Raw genomic sequence first — 15,876 nt, 5'->3', positions numbered from 1 at the left:
CATAACATAACAAAAAAATAAATAAATTAATAAAAAAAAAAGTCCCTTTGACCTACATCCTTACTCTCATCTGGCTGCCAGCATTCTGGAAGTTTCACTGTTGAGCTTGTAGATTTCCACTTAATCCCCAGTTTTAATATGGCATCCTTGCTCTCAGTTATTCCAGACATTCCTCAAGGTTCTATCATATTTCTCCTTCATTCTCATACAATAGTCCTTTCTTGTCACTATCAACTTCCAAGGCTACAGCTATTATTTCTATTTTGACTGCCAAAGTTCTGTCCTTAGCATTGAACCCCTACTCCAAGCTTCAGGCTCGCATTTTTGACTGAATATTGCACATAATATATAGATGATTTTCAGGCTTCTCCTATTTCTAAATCATTGTTGTGTTTTTTGCACCTTGGAATCACCTGCAGAAGTTACAAAAATACCTGTGCCCAAGTTATACACCCAGATATTCTTATTAATTGGATACCAAGGCCATTATACTTAGCTTTCAAAACTGCTCCTTATCAAAATGTGCCCAACCTCCATAAACACTAACATGATTCTCCTAACTGCTCATGCTCAATTCCTTTGAGTCACCATTAACTCTTCCCTCAGCAGCCCCCCATTCTCCAGATACCAAATCCTAATATTTCTTCTTCTATAATATCACTTCTATTTTTTCTTTATATCATCACAGCCATTGCTTTACTTCAGCTGCCTCTAGTTATTGTACTAGATTCCTAATTCAGTCCCTTCTCTCTCATCCTACTTTTGCCATCTGTTTTCTGTGGCTAAATCCAATCATTAAAAACACTCATGGCACACTAGTAAAATACAAAGTCTTCAGCTGATATTCAAAGTTCTCCATTACATATATATATATAGCTCAAAACTTACCAGGCTTTATTTCCCACTACATCTTCATTCCTTCCCGTAAACACATAGACACCCTATGCTTGAAAGAGCCAAACTATTCACTGTTCACCACTCTCTAGATGTCCCTCATATATTCCCTTTTCCGTACTTTTGACCATGTTAGTTCCTCTGTCTGGAATGCTCTCCCTCTAATATCTTCCTACTAACAATTTATCAGAATATTAGAGGGCTTCACAAAATCCATTTTCTCTTAGGGGTGGGCGGAGCCTTCCCAGACCCCATCAGATTGAACTAGTGTCCCCTCCCCCAAATTCGCTGTCTCTATGTGCCTTATTATAGGATTTATCACACAGCCTGCCTTAATTTAGAATTACATATGTGCAAATCTGTCTCCACTGATGGGCAGTGAGTAAGGAGAGGTACAGTGTCCTGTCCAGAGCTATGACATCACAGTGTAGTTACATATTCAATATTTATTGATTTTAAGGATGGATAAGAGCAGTATAGATATAGAGAATAGGAAAAGCCCTGGGTAAAAAGAAGAAAAGAAAAGAAAGGGGAAAATGCATTTGGAAGATGGTGAACTAACTAGAAGATTTATGAAATGAAACAGTAGCATAAATCTTCACTAGGCAGGTGGAGTCAAATGACAGGGTAAGGGGTTTGGCTTTACCCTGCCATGTAAGGTTTTTAAAAAGAATGAATAAGACTGAGTATCTTATATATGTTTGGAGCCTAAGTTCTCCCATCAGTAAAGTGAAAATGATTCTAGGAGTAACAAATGCTAGTTCTGTTGGGAAGAATAAATGAGGCTATCCAGGTAAAAGGCTTGACACAAACCTAGAGCATAGTAAGCCCACTCTAAGTGTTAACCCCATTAAAAGAGTCTGTTATACACACACACACACACACACACACACACACACACACACGTCTATACAATAACATCTAAGATGTCAAAAGTAAAGAAAGCTTTTCTGACTTTGATTTCCAGAGCTAGAGAAAGGACAGAATGAGAGAAACAGAGACAGGGACACAGGCATGCAAGCATAAATGTCCAAGAAACAGACTTGGGCAGTTATCTTCTACTATATTTCACTGGACACATACTTCCTTCTTTTATCTTTCTCTTTCTATTCCTTCTTTTTCCTTTTCTCCCCTCTCTTTTCCTTTGTCTTGGTCTCTTGCTTTAGGCTTTCCTTTTTCTCTCTCCTGTTATTCACTCAGCAAGATCCAGGGCCTGGCTTCACCCTGCAGGGGGCAATACTAAACAAGTGTTGGCCTCTGCAAACTAACTAGAAAGATGGGAAGCCACCGCCCCAACCTTGTGCAAAAACGGCTTAGAAGCTGCCGTAAGATGGCTCCCTGGGCTCCAGCCCAGCAGGACCTCCAATCTAGTTAACGTTTCCTGAGAAACATTAACCCTCATTTAGGCACAGTGGGAGGTAAGACGGGGAATGTTCTGTGAGTCCTGGTGGCAAAGAGCACTACATTTGTTACCAAGAAAAGATCTCCATTTCTGTTAGCACCGGCACCACACAGACGGCTACACTCCAGCAGATTTCCAAGGAGAAGAAAAAAGCAGCATGTGGACATCTCGGTGCTTTTTGACCTCACTGGATGGGAGAGATACTCTCAGTGTGAGAACAGTTAAACAAACGTTTGGAGGATTCAGGGTGGCGAGTGCAGGTGTGTGTACATTTGAAAGCTGCTGTTTTATAAGAAGTCCTAGGTGACTCAATAAACACAAGAGCCAGAGCAGAGTAATCCCGTTAGCAGGGCTCTCAGCTCAGACCGCTCCCCTGCCAGAAACAACACATTCTGGGAAAAAAGGTAAATCACACACTGAGGTAATTGTTCCACACCTTCAAAGAATTTACTTATTAATTTAAAGTGTTTTTAGAAGCAATTCTGTATCTTGCCTTCCGATTTGCGCTTAAATACTTACGGATTTTTTTTTAAATGTTGACCTCCACTATGGATCAAAAAGTCTCTCTTAATGTATTTATTATATATTATCTTTAAAATCAATAAGGCTGAGTTAGGAAATGTGAGTTCTGCCGATACAAGAGGGCTGCTTTACATTGAATGTAACTTTGTATACAATCCCATGCATCTTTGCAACTCTAGGTACTATAGATTCTGAGATTAGGTACCTCCTTGACTAAATAGGGGAAAAAAAAAAGACTACCTCCTCACGTCAATGACATTTGTCTCTGTTGACTAGAGACACCAAAGAATTTCACTCCGATTTTTGCTGAGCCAAACACTTCTACCCTCAAGGCCACCACCAGCAATGGAAATATAGTGTGAAAAATTAAGATAAGCTGTGGTCTTACATATCATATAGACCATGACAGTGATGCCCATTAGCTGTCCTTTGACTTACTATATATTTTTATCATCTCAAATCATTTTTTCAGTCACCTCATTAGAGTGGCAGATCATAAAAAAATTCCTCATCTTGGTTCCACCCATACATCTGATAATATGCAAATTTAAGTGCCTCAAGAAGATTAGAGGAACTATCTTTTATTCGATTCTATCATAAATTTAGTACCTACAACTGATCTTCAAAGAAATAACTCACTTTTGTTTCTGTCTTTCAAAAACACTTTTGAAGAAAAGTTGCCCTTCTGATAACAAAAAAAGCACCACTGCAGAATCCACAGTTGAAGAAAGGGCTCTCCCTAGGTACTGCATATCAGGACTATGTTTATATAATTGAGCAGAAAAGGAACTGGATCATATACTGGCTTTGAGGAAGAATTCGGCATGAAAGCAATGGAATTGGTAATGCATTGACTACTCATTTGCTTGCATCAAGAACCACATTCCATTTCAATCTGCCAACATCCTAATTAAGATGATCGGAATCTTGGGTGATCTATTATTCTAGATCTGAGATAGCCCAATTTACATTAGACAAGATGTTAGATTGCGTGCTTACACTGAGATGATAAGACCCACTGAGCATGTCTTCCCTCATGCCTGGCCCAGCACTGGGCAGAGTTCTGTCAGCACTCAATAAATAATGGCCAGGCCTTTGCCTGTTGTCTTTCTCTCTACCACTTCAGGCACAATTTAATCTGACCACATCATTTCTGGTTCCTTTTGACACATACAGCTGTGCTCCTTTTTGCATGAGGAAGGCAGTTAAGTCTCTCAAGTAATTCTACATGCATGCGTCCATGTATATGGGACTAGCAACACATAAATGCAATTCCCATTCATTACTTCAATGTTGTTTCTGAAGATCTTGTATTAAGGAACATGTTACCTACATAAGCTTTTGAGCCAGAAAAGGGAAGAATACAAAGACAGTGCCTTGGAAGCATCAGGATCAAATTCCATTCCAGGATAATAATATCCAGCTGTAGTATTACCCAAGAGGCACTACAGAATACAGAGAAAATACTCTCCAAATCAGCTTCTTCCTCCCTGCTTCAGTTAAAGAAAGTTACCCATAATTAATTATTTTTAAGTATTTTATTTATTTATTTATTTATTTATTTATTTATTTGGGAGAGAGAGAGAGAGAGCACAAGCAGTGGGGTGAGGGGGAGCAGCAGAGGCAGAGGGAGAAGCAGACTCCCTGCTGATCAGGGAGCCCAACGTGGGGCTTGATCTCAGGACCCTGCGATCATGACCTGACCCAAAGGCAGATACTTAACCAACTGAGCCACCCAGACACCACAGAAAGTTACCCATAATTTATTAACATAATACCAGGTTAACACTCAGGTGTCTGATACACAAAAAATGTGTGCTAATATTGGACTTGCCCTCCCTAGAGGGCTGAATAAAGTCCAGGTAGTCTGCGACATAACCAGGTCAGAGGCCACACGTATGTCCCTTCTTAGCCACTATCTAAAACTGTCATTTGTAGGGCTGAGCAAACGTATTTAAGATATGTTCTTAAGCTTGCTCTAACTGCTATTGTTGAACAGATAACATTGATGACCTTCATAGTCTGAGATCCATTTCCAAAGGGATGACAATCTAAGATGTCAATCTAAGAACCTCAAAGAAGGCAGATAAATAAGCACAACCCTGGAGTTCAAAGCACCCAACCCTCTGTCTCCTTTCACTAAGGAAATGAAAATGTTCGATGGAACCCAGGGTAGGTCACCCTTCTGGTAGCTGTAAAGCTTTCTGAATTTACGATAAAATCTTCAAATATTCTTTGTGCTGGAAATTTATGTTTCTTTTTTTTTAAGATTTATTTATTTATTTGACAGAGAGAGAAAGAGAAAGCTTTGGGGGAGGGTGGCGAGGGAGAGAATCTCAAACAGATTCCCTGCTGAGCATGGAACCAACACTGAGCTCAGTCTCAGGAGGCTGAAATCACGACCCGAGCCGAAATCAGGAGTCGGATGCTTAACCGACTGAGCCACCAAGGTGCCCCTAGAAACTCATCTGTTTCTTTAAAGAGGACAAAGGAACCACTGTGATGCAAAGTTTGAGATATCACATTTGGGACATCCTGGCCTTGATTCTAAGACAGCTGTTAATGATGGCTGAATAGGTGAAAAGTAAAGAAACAGAGAATAAGAATATCTTAAAGGAGGCAATGTGCAAAGTTTAAGAATGCTTTCTTGCTTTCACAATTTTTGTTTTTTGCCTTGAAAGGTCAAAAAAAAGGGGGGGGGATGCAGCCTTTCTTAGGTGTGGGATGTTTAATGTTTTGAAATCCCTCCAGCTATATACCATTCAAAAATTTAACATACTGAAAGCCTAGTTTTAGCTGATAAACTTTAACCAATCTATCTTAAAATAAAATACATAATTACAAGCATATTTTCAATTCTTGGAAGTGAGTGCTGAAGCTCTATTTCTAGAACTGGTGAATTCTGTTCTCTATTTCCATGTATAAAAGATCTCACGGTCCTGGGAAAACACTTTTTTAAAAAATGAAATACAACAAATAAGGTATGCTGCCGAGTCCTGGGGGAGAAGTTTCCCAGAGTCTTTGAATTTCCTCCTATCCTTCTTTACAAGATTTCTAAGACCAAGTCCTTTTCTACAGTCTCTCAAACAAGGTAAAAAAGAAAAATACCCCCTAGATATATTCTTTAGATTTTCTATTATGCTTCTCAAGTTCTCAGTAGCTTCTGAAGTAAACTTAAGATGAATTCTGGAGTTATTTTTTTTATTATGTTTTAATTTTAGTTCTCTTTCAGGTCTAAGATGAAATAGATGATCATAACTGCTATGCTTGGAGATGCATTTCATGGCACAATTTGTACATGACCTATGCAAGGTCACGTCATGGAAAGAGAACTGACATGATAGATAACAAGTCGAATCCAAGCTTTTAGTCTTGGACAACTTCAGGGTAACCTATTTAAGCTTGCTCTATTTCATGCAATACGGCAAGAAAAGTTTCTTTTTAAAGAGTACATAGTAGGTATATAGTCTGTATAGGGCTCTCCCTCTGGTTTGGATAGTGTCAGTTACAGATATATGAAGAATTATTTCTCAAATCACTGATTGTTAAGGGTTATTATTATTATTATTATTTTTTTTTTTTTTGGTCACATCGTGAGCCTTGGTGCAGACTGTGGCAAGCCAGCCTAACACTTGTCCACAATAAGATACCATGTTCCAGCCACGCCACACCTTTTACACCTCGAGGTCTCTGCCCATGTTTCATGCTGGCAAAAATCCTTCCCACCCCTCATTTAAAACATCAACTCCCCTGTAAATCTTTCTTTTGATACCCCCAAACAGGGTTCATTATTTCCTTCTCTGTGTACTCACAGTGCTGCATACCTATCTTAAGTAGAGTATCTATCAGACTCTATTATAATTATTTGTTTACTGTCTTCATCACCAGAAATGAAAACCTGTACATATACCCTTATCTAGGATTTCTCATGTGCCAGGCACTGTTTTAAGCACTTTAGATACGACAGCTCTTTAATCTGCACCCCAGTCCTTTTGCAGGGGATGTTATCACTGCCTCCATTTTACAATGAGGAAGCTAAGACACAGAGAGGTGACGCCGTTCTCCCAAGGACACACAGCTAGCGAGCGCCTGGAGTTGAACTCGGGCAGGCTGACGTCAGTCTGAGTCTGAGCCTTCCCTGATATCCTTTGTGTTTGCCCCACAGGCGAAGGCAGGCAGGTGATAGATATTAAACAGATACAAAGAATAATCATACCGATTTCTCCATAGTTCCCTAAGCTTAAATGAGAAATATATTACCTTTGTCTTAAATGGATTTCACCTTCACCCTTGACTACGGAGGAGTTCATGTGTCCAGAGAAAATCCAGCCCAGACTGGGGAAGAGAGAGCTAGTTGAAAGGTAGAAGGCCTGGGGTTTTGCTGGCTCTGCCAGGTCAGAGTCACACTCTCTGAACCTCCCTCAGCTTCCACGGCTGCCAAAACCTACAGAAGCCTCTCCAGGAGCTGTTTGTAGGTGTATGGCTCTGCGCACACAGCGTAACACAGAATGCTTGACATAGAAATAGTATTAACGAAAAACACTTAGGTTATTCTCTGTAAACTGATGAGACTCGAGGAAGACACTTTTACTTAGGGGATGATTCAAACAGAGAGGTTTTTGTCATTGTTTCTTTAGAAGCGAGGCACCCAAATCATTAAGAACCAGATGTATTTATTCTTCCTTCCGACCTTTAAATTTATATCTCAAGTCCCCACAGATGATTGTCACCCATTTTACCATTTAAATCACTTTTTAATTCTTATATTTTATATATATTCTGTATTTTTCTGATTAAAATTTGTAGAGATTTGGAAAATTCAGAGGTATGTAAAAATATCTAATTGCATATTATAGGACTGTCCCAATGTTCTAAAATTCTCTCCTAAAACGTTATTTTAAATGGCTGTATAATGTTTCATTAGGATAAGATGAAGCATGATTTAATTAAACAGTCCCTGTTTTAAACATTTTGGTTGATATCAATTGTTTGCTATCATAAGCAACAATGTGACAGACTTTCTTTCATGTTGTGTGAGGACCCTGGTTGTATGAGAATTGCATAGCCCTGCAGGAGAAAGGCCTGCTTAGAGACTATATGACAGCGGTTCTCTGGGAGCTGGTGGAATGCAGATTCTGGGGCCCCAGCCAGGAGGTTCTGATCTCTCAAGGCTGGGCCTGGGTAGGTGCTCCTCTTTTTGAGAAATGCTGATACTGTCTCTCCGCGGATAATACTTTCTCTTCATCTGGTTACTTCCTTACTCCCTTCTCAATATTAACCCCCCACTCACAAAATGAGCTGATTTCAAAGCACCAAATTCAAACTGGCCCTGGTGAAGAGAGCTACTCATTTTTAGCCTCAGTCTTTTATTAATTTAGGTGACTGCTCCATCTCTGCAGTTCCTCATTGGCACCTCCCCACCCTGACTCCCACTTACCCCACCTCCACCCACCCAGGGTCCACACCACAGCCAGGAACAGCTTTTTATGCTGCCATTCAATGATGTCATTTCCCTCCTCACTACAAAACCCTCCCCTGTATGACCACAGGCCTCCCAGCTTCCCTCACACCCTCCTTTCTCTCTCTCTCTCTCTCCAGCTGTGCTGGCCTGCTCATAGAATGCCGCCTCCTCAGAGAAGCCCTCCGTGATGCCCCGATCTAAATCACTTCTCCCAGCCCAACCTCTGGCTGCTCCCTTTTCTTTTCTTTCACAGCACATCACCATCTATAAAGGCACGATTAGTAGATTTAAGTCTGTATCCCCACTTCACCACTAGATCCATGAGACAGGCCCTGAGACTAATTATTCATCACCAGCATATCTGGCTCTGAGCAGCACCAGTAAGAGGCAGTACTCCAGGTGGCAACCTACATGGGCTCTGAGGTCAAAGGGCTAAAATTCAAATCTGAGTTCTGCTACTTAGGACCTGTGTGACCTCAGGCAAGTTACTTAACTTCTCTGTGCCTCCATTTTCTCCACTGGGGATTATATGGGACCACTGGATAGGTTTTTTGCGAGAATTACATGAAAGAATCCACAGAAGTGCTTAGAACCACATCTGGTATGTAGAATGCACCCAATACAGGATAGCTTTCTAAAAGGAAGCTATCAGTATGCTTTGTTAAATAAATAGAACACAACAGACTTTTGAGTTGCATCTTTTCACATCATCACTGCCCCGCACCCCAGCCAAAGCATTAGCCCCAACAACTTCTCCCTGCAGCCCGCTCCTTGAGAGGGCTCTACTTCTGCCCTGAGAAATCTGCTGAATACATTCTCCCTTCCATATTATTAGTTCCAGCTTTGATCCTTTCGTCACGTCACTTCCTAAAATGTGTGCTCATGTGCCAAGCCCCTGCTCTTCCTTCCTTTGAGTATTTCCTGAAATGTGACCTCCTCCGAGGAGCCTTCTTTAAGTGGAACTGAGCTCATCATTCCATTCTCTGTTTCCAACAAATAAGTTAAAGGTTGTTGTTTGAGGTTCCAAAGCTACAAATCTTCTGAGCTTTTCCCTGGCTGCATGGTCTCACCATTGCAGCGCAGGTAGGGTTTCTCCTAAAGAATGTGAGTCTAAGAAGGTAAAGGGTTTGTTTAACTTGCTCTGTATACATTTCACACAATGCCAATCCACATGGATGCTGAATAAATGTGACTTGATGATGATTTAATTACTTTGTCCATGCCAGGAATAGAAACCATGAACTCTTAAATCTGTTTCCCCCCACACTGCAGTGTGTTTTGATGCTGAGTCTATTATGAGACTGGTTTTCTGCATGCACTTTCAAAAAAGGATAAATACAAAAGAAAGAGAAATTACATGAAAATATCAAATTAATAAAATTATTTTCCACATCATGAGTCCAAAGATACCTTTAGAACAGCAGTGCATTCTATCAGTGCTTCATTTAAAGTTTAACTGCATATGCTTTATGGGTTATTTTGTAAATCTAAAATAGATAACCAAAACATGTCAATACTCATTTTTAAAGTACTTGTTGTATTCGGTGCATGCACCATTATGGAGAACTTACACTCAGAGCAAAAAGATTTGTAGCAAAGCATATGACCTTCTTCCCACTACAATGACCATCCCCTAATTAGGCAATGCATCTGATAGTCATTAACAGGAATGAGATAATGAATCACTTTCTCTCTTCTTTGTTAATTTGCTGTAACCAAGCGGCTAATGGATGTCAGAGCTGAGTGATTGCACTGATTATAGTGATTTATAGTTGCAACAAAACAATTTAAAACCATTCTGATTATTCATGTTAAAGATGCTTTATGTTTTGTTTACTAAATGTTTTATGTCCCCCTTTCTCCTACCCCTAAAGTATTGTACCCCTCCTACTTTGCCACTTTTGACAAAAAAAAAAAACCTCTTCCTGGAAAACTTGAAAGTTGTAGGCTTTTTTTTATTGTTTTAAACTAAGCCATTTCATTTGGTTTATTTTTTCTCTATATATATCTATATATCCAAAGAGATATATAGATATAGATAGATAGATGGATATAGAAATAGATATACAAAGTTTACCCAGTAGAAACAAAAAGCCTTAGGGGTAGGAAGAAAACTTCAGTGGTGCCTAGTTCAAAAGAAGGCAGAAATGAGAGGAAATCAGGCAAACTTCAAGCCACTTACCTTGGGGCTTCCAGTCCCTTCCTCGCCCTCCACAGACACATCAGTAGCCAGAATCTCAGCTTTGATGGTATCCAGAGCCCTGAGAATCCAGCTGTGTTGTCGTTTGATTTGCCTCTGCAACTCTTTCCACTGGCTTGCAATCATCCGCAGCATGTCCTTCAGCCCTTCTCCAAAAGGAGGGGAAAGCACAAGTTACAGACTTGACTGCATTTTTTTACCCAGTATTGTCTTTTAGCCAGTAAATTAGATGAATATTTCAAATAGTAAGCTTAATTTTAAACAACCCTTATCATCAGCTGCCATATAAGCATTTGTCCCCGAGGAGAGGGGCTGGGAATTTTTGCCTTCACATAAGGCATAAGGACACACAAAAAATGGGATCACCACATAGATGCATGTTTGGGGAATCGACTTAGCTTCAGTATATTGACTAAAAAAAAATGCATGTTGAACAAAAATCAAGATATGTAAAAATTACTAACACTAAAGCTTCACATTTCACAGAAAAGGCCCTGTGTGTATCTGTATGGAGACTCTACAGTGATCAGAAAGATATACAGAAATAGGTGAAGTGAACTCGATGAGGAATATAGTAAATGGGCCAGAATTAAGACAGCAGTCTTTTGCATTAGCATGTCCGATTAATGCCGCTCTTTCCTTATTTAGCTGTGGTAAGCTCAGAGCAAGAGCCAAATTATAATTCATCCTGTCTTATGGTCTTTTACTACCAGGATAAGTATAACCAAATGACAAAACTATTTTTTATTTATAATCTGTTCCTCATAAATACATTAATACTGGGTAAGAGTTGGTTTAAGGCCAAAACTCTGCTAATGCAATGACCAGCAAAAAAATATGCAAAATGTTAATGTGTGCGAATTGTCAGGGAAATAATGGGATATATCTAGACCGCCTGCCTTATATCTGTAATGATATCTATAAGTACCCTAATGCATATGCATTATAACTATTTGCACAATTCTCATTCATTATCTTAATGTTATTTCCAGAGCACCTACATCAAAAAGCATGTCAATGTGAAGTTTTCAGGAATGTGATTTCTATTGAAACTCAGGCGAACAGCAAGCCCAAAATAAAATGAACAGACCATTTGGAGGCAGTATTTCATCTTATAAGTATCACAGCATTGTATGCAGTATATGAAACATTTATAAATCTTGAAGGTCAATCTGATAATGTAAATATTAATAATACATAAGGAAGTGAATATATGCAGTAATTTACAGCAATGCTTCTTCATTCTTAATAGTCTGGAGACATAAAGGCTTGCAATATTTCAGGAGGATTTACCTGCTTTGTGAGATGCAATAAGCTCGAGAAGTTGGTGTCCTTCCTCCTCCACAGCTTCCTTGAGAGCACAATGACTGTCTACATTCAACTTAAAACTCTGCAAGGAAAAATATGAGCATCAAACCCTGGCAAGGCAGTTAAACATAAAATATCCATACAAAATGACTTGCTACTTTTTATCAAGAACCACACAGCCCAATTTACCCAATAGACAAACTAATTTGCAATACTAAAAGCTATTGATATTTGGGATCTGGGCTCAAAATGTTTCCATTAGATTAGCAGAGTGCATCTGTTTGGAAACAGCTGACAAATCTAGAAATTCATTAGGTTTTTATGAAAAGTCACATCCCGTAGGCTATATCAGGAGTAGCAGTGTTCTATAAAATACACTGAATTTCTACCAGCACATATGAGCTCTTTTCTTCACTTTTTAAAAATGTTAGTGATAGGACTATTTATGAAATGACAAAAAAAATTGGCAGCACAAAACATATTAGCCTTATGTGCATATATATAAATCCATTAATAGAGCAAGGTTTGGATTCATCTGTTTCTCAGATATCACACAAACCAGAGAATATCAAGGTGGATTGAGGTGCTGTACTGAGGAGTCAAATGCTTCCTAAATCTCTGATTTTTAAAAGCTTATTTCTTACCAATGTGACTCTGCTTGAAAAATGAATACATCAAGCACATCAGGGGCATTTTTCACTCATGACAGTCATCCAGAAACCAAAGACTTGCTGGTATGACTGAATCCCAACTCAGAGCCATTTCTTTCAGGAAGCCTTCTCGATTGCTTTACATGGAGTTACATACTCCCTTCTCCCTGCTCCTTACATGTGTTTCTACTGTAGAATTTATCATCTGTATTCTACTTTATTTCTATACTTGGCTACCAAATTATAAGCAATTTTAAAGAAATGTCAGTTTCACATTCATCTCCAACTCATGTCACACACAAGTTGTTCAATAAATTTGCAGAAATAATAGATATCCGTCGAAATGGATCAATAGCACTCTCTGAAGGGGGAGCCTTCCATTTAGGTATTTCAAGAAACACGGGTGGTTTTCCAGATTCCCCACCTCTGGAATGTTAGAAGGCATTCCAACCATAGGAGGTCCAGTGGAGAGTAATCATAGTAACCAATCTGTTGAGTCAATGGCTAGTCTTCAGGGCAAAAATCGATTCCTTCAGTTGACTAATTAGAACACAAATTTGAAATACTGTGCACAAAATGTTGGCTTCCCCATGACAGAGCTCCAAAATATATAACATATTTTGCTGTCACTGAACACTCATTGAGCAATGGCTGTATGCACAGCACTAAGCTTGGTGTTAGAATATTTAACAGAAGTTCATGATACAGACCCAGTTAGAATGTAATTTGGATGAAAGAGGTTAAACCACAAAAAATTGTGAAATTAGGTATCATTCATTCATTCATTCATTTAGAAACCATGCATTGTGCCTGTTCTGTACACTGGACTGAGTATTACTGACCTAAGGGGTTTAAAAATGGTCTCTGGCATCAAAGAGCAACTAAACGTGTTACTAGGAAAACAAAGTACAGGCTGAGTCATCTTGGATTTTCAGTACTAAATCTGGGCTGTCTTTTTCTTAGTGGAGGAAAGGGGGTCTTCTTAAAGCTGAGAAGAAAAAGCAGATTAAAAGAAACTGGATATGAAGGAGATAGGGATAGACAGATCAGACCATGAAGTATAAAGATAAGAATTTTGACTAAAAAAAAATTTTGACTCCAAAATGATAAACCATTTCATCTGACTAGAGGCATAAGAGACAGTAAAGTTTTAGCCAAATATGACAGAAAGAAAACAATATTAAGTTTCCCCACAGGCTGTTCACTCTTTCTTGTATTGTCCTCTTTCAGCTACAGGTATACGGTTGGAAAAAATAAAGTATGGCAAAGTATGGGAAGCCTAATGCTTTTGGTCAATACAAACACTATGAGATCTATGAAAAATTAAATATTTATTATTTTATAGCCAAAATATGGCTACATGTACTTTTTGCCCCTGCAGTAGAAATCCTCAACTCTGAAGCAATGCCATGTGGAATAAGGTTCATGTATGTTTCAGGGAGAAGGGACAAAGAAAAGAAAAACACTTGAGATCAATGTGAGAGTGCCACAATTTAGGAAGAAACCTGTTCTAGAGATTTCGTTACAACTGTAAATTTAGCCTAATGCTCTCTCTGATTCTCTGTTTACTTACAACAGACTTGTGCTGAATGGTTAGTAATCATGAGCTTCTGAAGAGGTGCATCAGGCCTATGTCTCAGAGCAAAAGAGAACCTAAGGACCTGTGAGTAGGTTGGATAATTTGACATAATTGAAGCCAAGAGTATAGAATAGATGCAGCTGGGTCTGGTTCTGCCTCAAGATGATGTGGAAGCATTTGATTAGGAAAGTGGAAAAGATGAGGTATTCATTATTAGGAAAAAGATAAGCTGATAAGCTCGATGCTGTAGAAAAGACCCATTTAATATATCTGTTATCCAAATGGTACAATATTGCTTGATTTTCAGGTGCACCTATTAACCATTAATAATATCAACTAAGGAATTCACAATGGGCCTCTGAGAAGGCAGCCAAACAGGCACATTAACAAAATTGTCAATGAAATTTCTGGCTGCTAAAGGATTCTGTAATAAGCTCTCCCCATTCTTTCCCCACCTCTTCCTTAGGGAAGGAAGCTTAGATGAAAGGGTTTTATTTTCTTTCTTTTTCTTTTTCCTTGCACCTGATACTTGGACACATTTCCATTCTTGTGCTCCTAACACATTCCCTCAGCGATGCCTTATATCCCTCTGCAACATCCACAGCATTCCCTGAAAATGCACGGCATCCTCTGAAGATATAATTTATGGTAACAACATTGCCATAGGTGGGTACCACATTCTTATGTCACTGATTATGTGAAATTCCTTAAATATGAGTAATCTGGGTTCTATGAGACACCAGGTCTTCTTTAGTGTCTTTAAGGCAGCATGCAATTAAACATCTAGAAGAGAAAAACTAAGGAAATGGAAAATACAGTGACTGAGGCAAAGGACTAGATTATCAAAGAGATGATACATCAGAGGCTGACTGATGGGTATTTCCATACCTGCAATCTCTAGCTTCACCAGCTTAGATAGATCTGGGTGCATTACTCCTTGGCAGGACTGAAATTTGGGTAAGCATACCGATTGTACTTTGATCATGATCAGACTTTACAAAACAGATAAAATACTACATCTAATCCTATTCTATTCAAATTTCTGAAGAGCCCCATTTGATGGGAGTATGGCAGTCATGTGGACACAAAATGGAATGAAGGAAATGTATGCCTTGGTGGACAAAACTATGACAAAGGTGAAGAATGATTACTCATGAGGACTCATAAGAACAGATATGGATCTCCTGGTACAGGGAATAGTGGGAAAGACCATACTCCATTCAGAGGCTTAAGGATCCAAAGTGGCTCAGCCTTAGCGGCATTGTATCGTCAACACAGACTTTCAATCATCCAATGAAATACTGTTAATGTCTGCCAGGTCCATTGAGGTCCATGAGTTTTGGGATGTTGGTGAACAATCAAAGAGGATGAGAAAGAGTTATTGCACCTTTTCTGGCCAATTTCAGTTTTTTTAATGGCGTAAATTAATAGATATTTACTGGGCAGTCTTTGCCAGGCTTAGAGATAACAAAAGGTAACAATACACAATACACAATCCTGGCACAAGCAGCAAATAGTCTTTTGAGTTAAAGAGATTAAAAAAAAAAAAAAAGCCAGTAGCCTTATATGACCCAGCATAGCATAAATGTGGAATTAGGATTTGGTGTCTAATAGAGAGTGGTGGGACCTTAAGCAAACTGAAGAGTAATATGCCCTACCCAACGAGATTTTTTTTTTTTAATTAAAGTATCGTGCTGGCCAAGTAAAACCAAGACTGTGGGCTCTATTCTGTATGTGTGTGGTAAATGCTGGATAGGTGCTGTGGGATCCCAAGCTGGGTGCCAGGTTCTACAGAGCCTTGCAGGGAGCTTGTGGAGAAAGGACTAATTTGTGTGCAGGCCTGAAGATAGCATTTATTGT

The 15,876-nt window shown here is 39.1% G+C and overlaps 1 protein-coding gene across 4 annotated transcripts in view; it reads right to left on the bottom strand.

Moving 5' to 3' along the window:
• The window catches only part of AKAP6 (A-kinase anchoring protein 6), a 584,567-nt gene that overhangs the window by 224,914 nt on the left and 343,777 nt on the right, over window positions 1–15,876 (bottom strand). For all 4 annotated transcript variants that reach the window (XM_073895064.1, XM_073895063.1, XM_073895065.1 and 1 more), the window contains 2 exons: window positions 11,773–11,869; window positions 10,462–10,628 (listed from right to left, as the gene is read on the bottom strand). In XM_073895064.1, coding sequence (XP_073751165.1) covers window positions 10,462–10,628; window positions 11,773–11,869 — 264 coding nt within the window. The remainder of the gene's footprint in view (window positions 1–10,461; window positions 10,629–11,772; window positions 11,870–15,876) is intronic.

Source organism: Callorhinus ursinus, unplaced genomic scaffold (genome assembly GCF_003265705.2).
Source record: "Callorhinus ursinus isolate GAN/ISIS: 27379988/994484 unplaced genomic scaffold, GSC_fseal_2.0 scaffold8, whole genome shotgun sequence".
NCBI lineage: Eukaryota > Metazoa > Chordata > Mammalia > Carnivora > Otariidae > Callorhinus > Callorhinus ursinus.
This window is presented reverse-complemented; position numbering and strand designations above follow the sequence as displayed.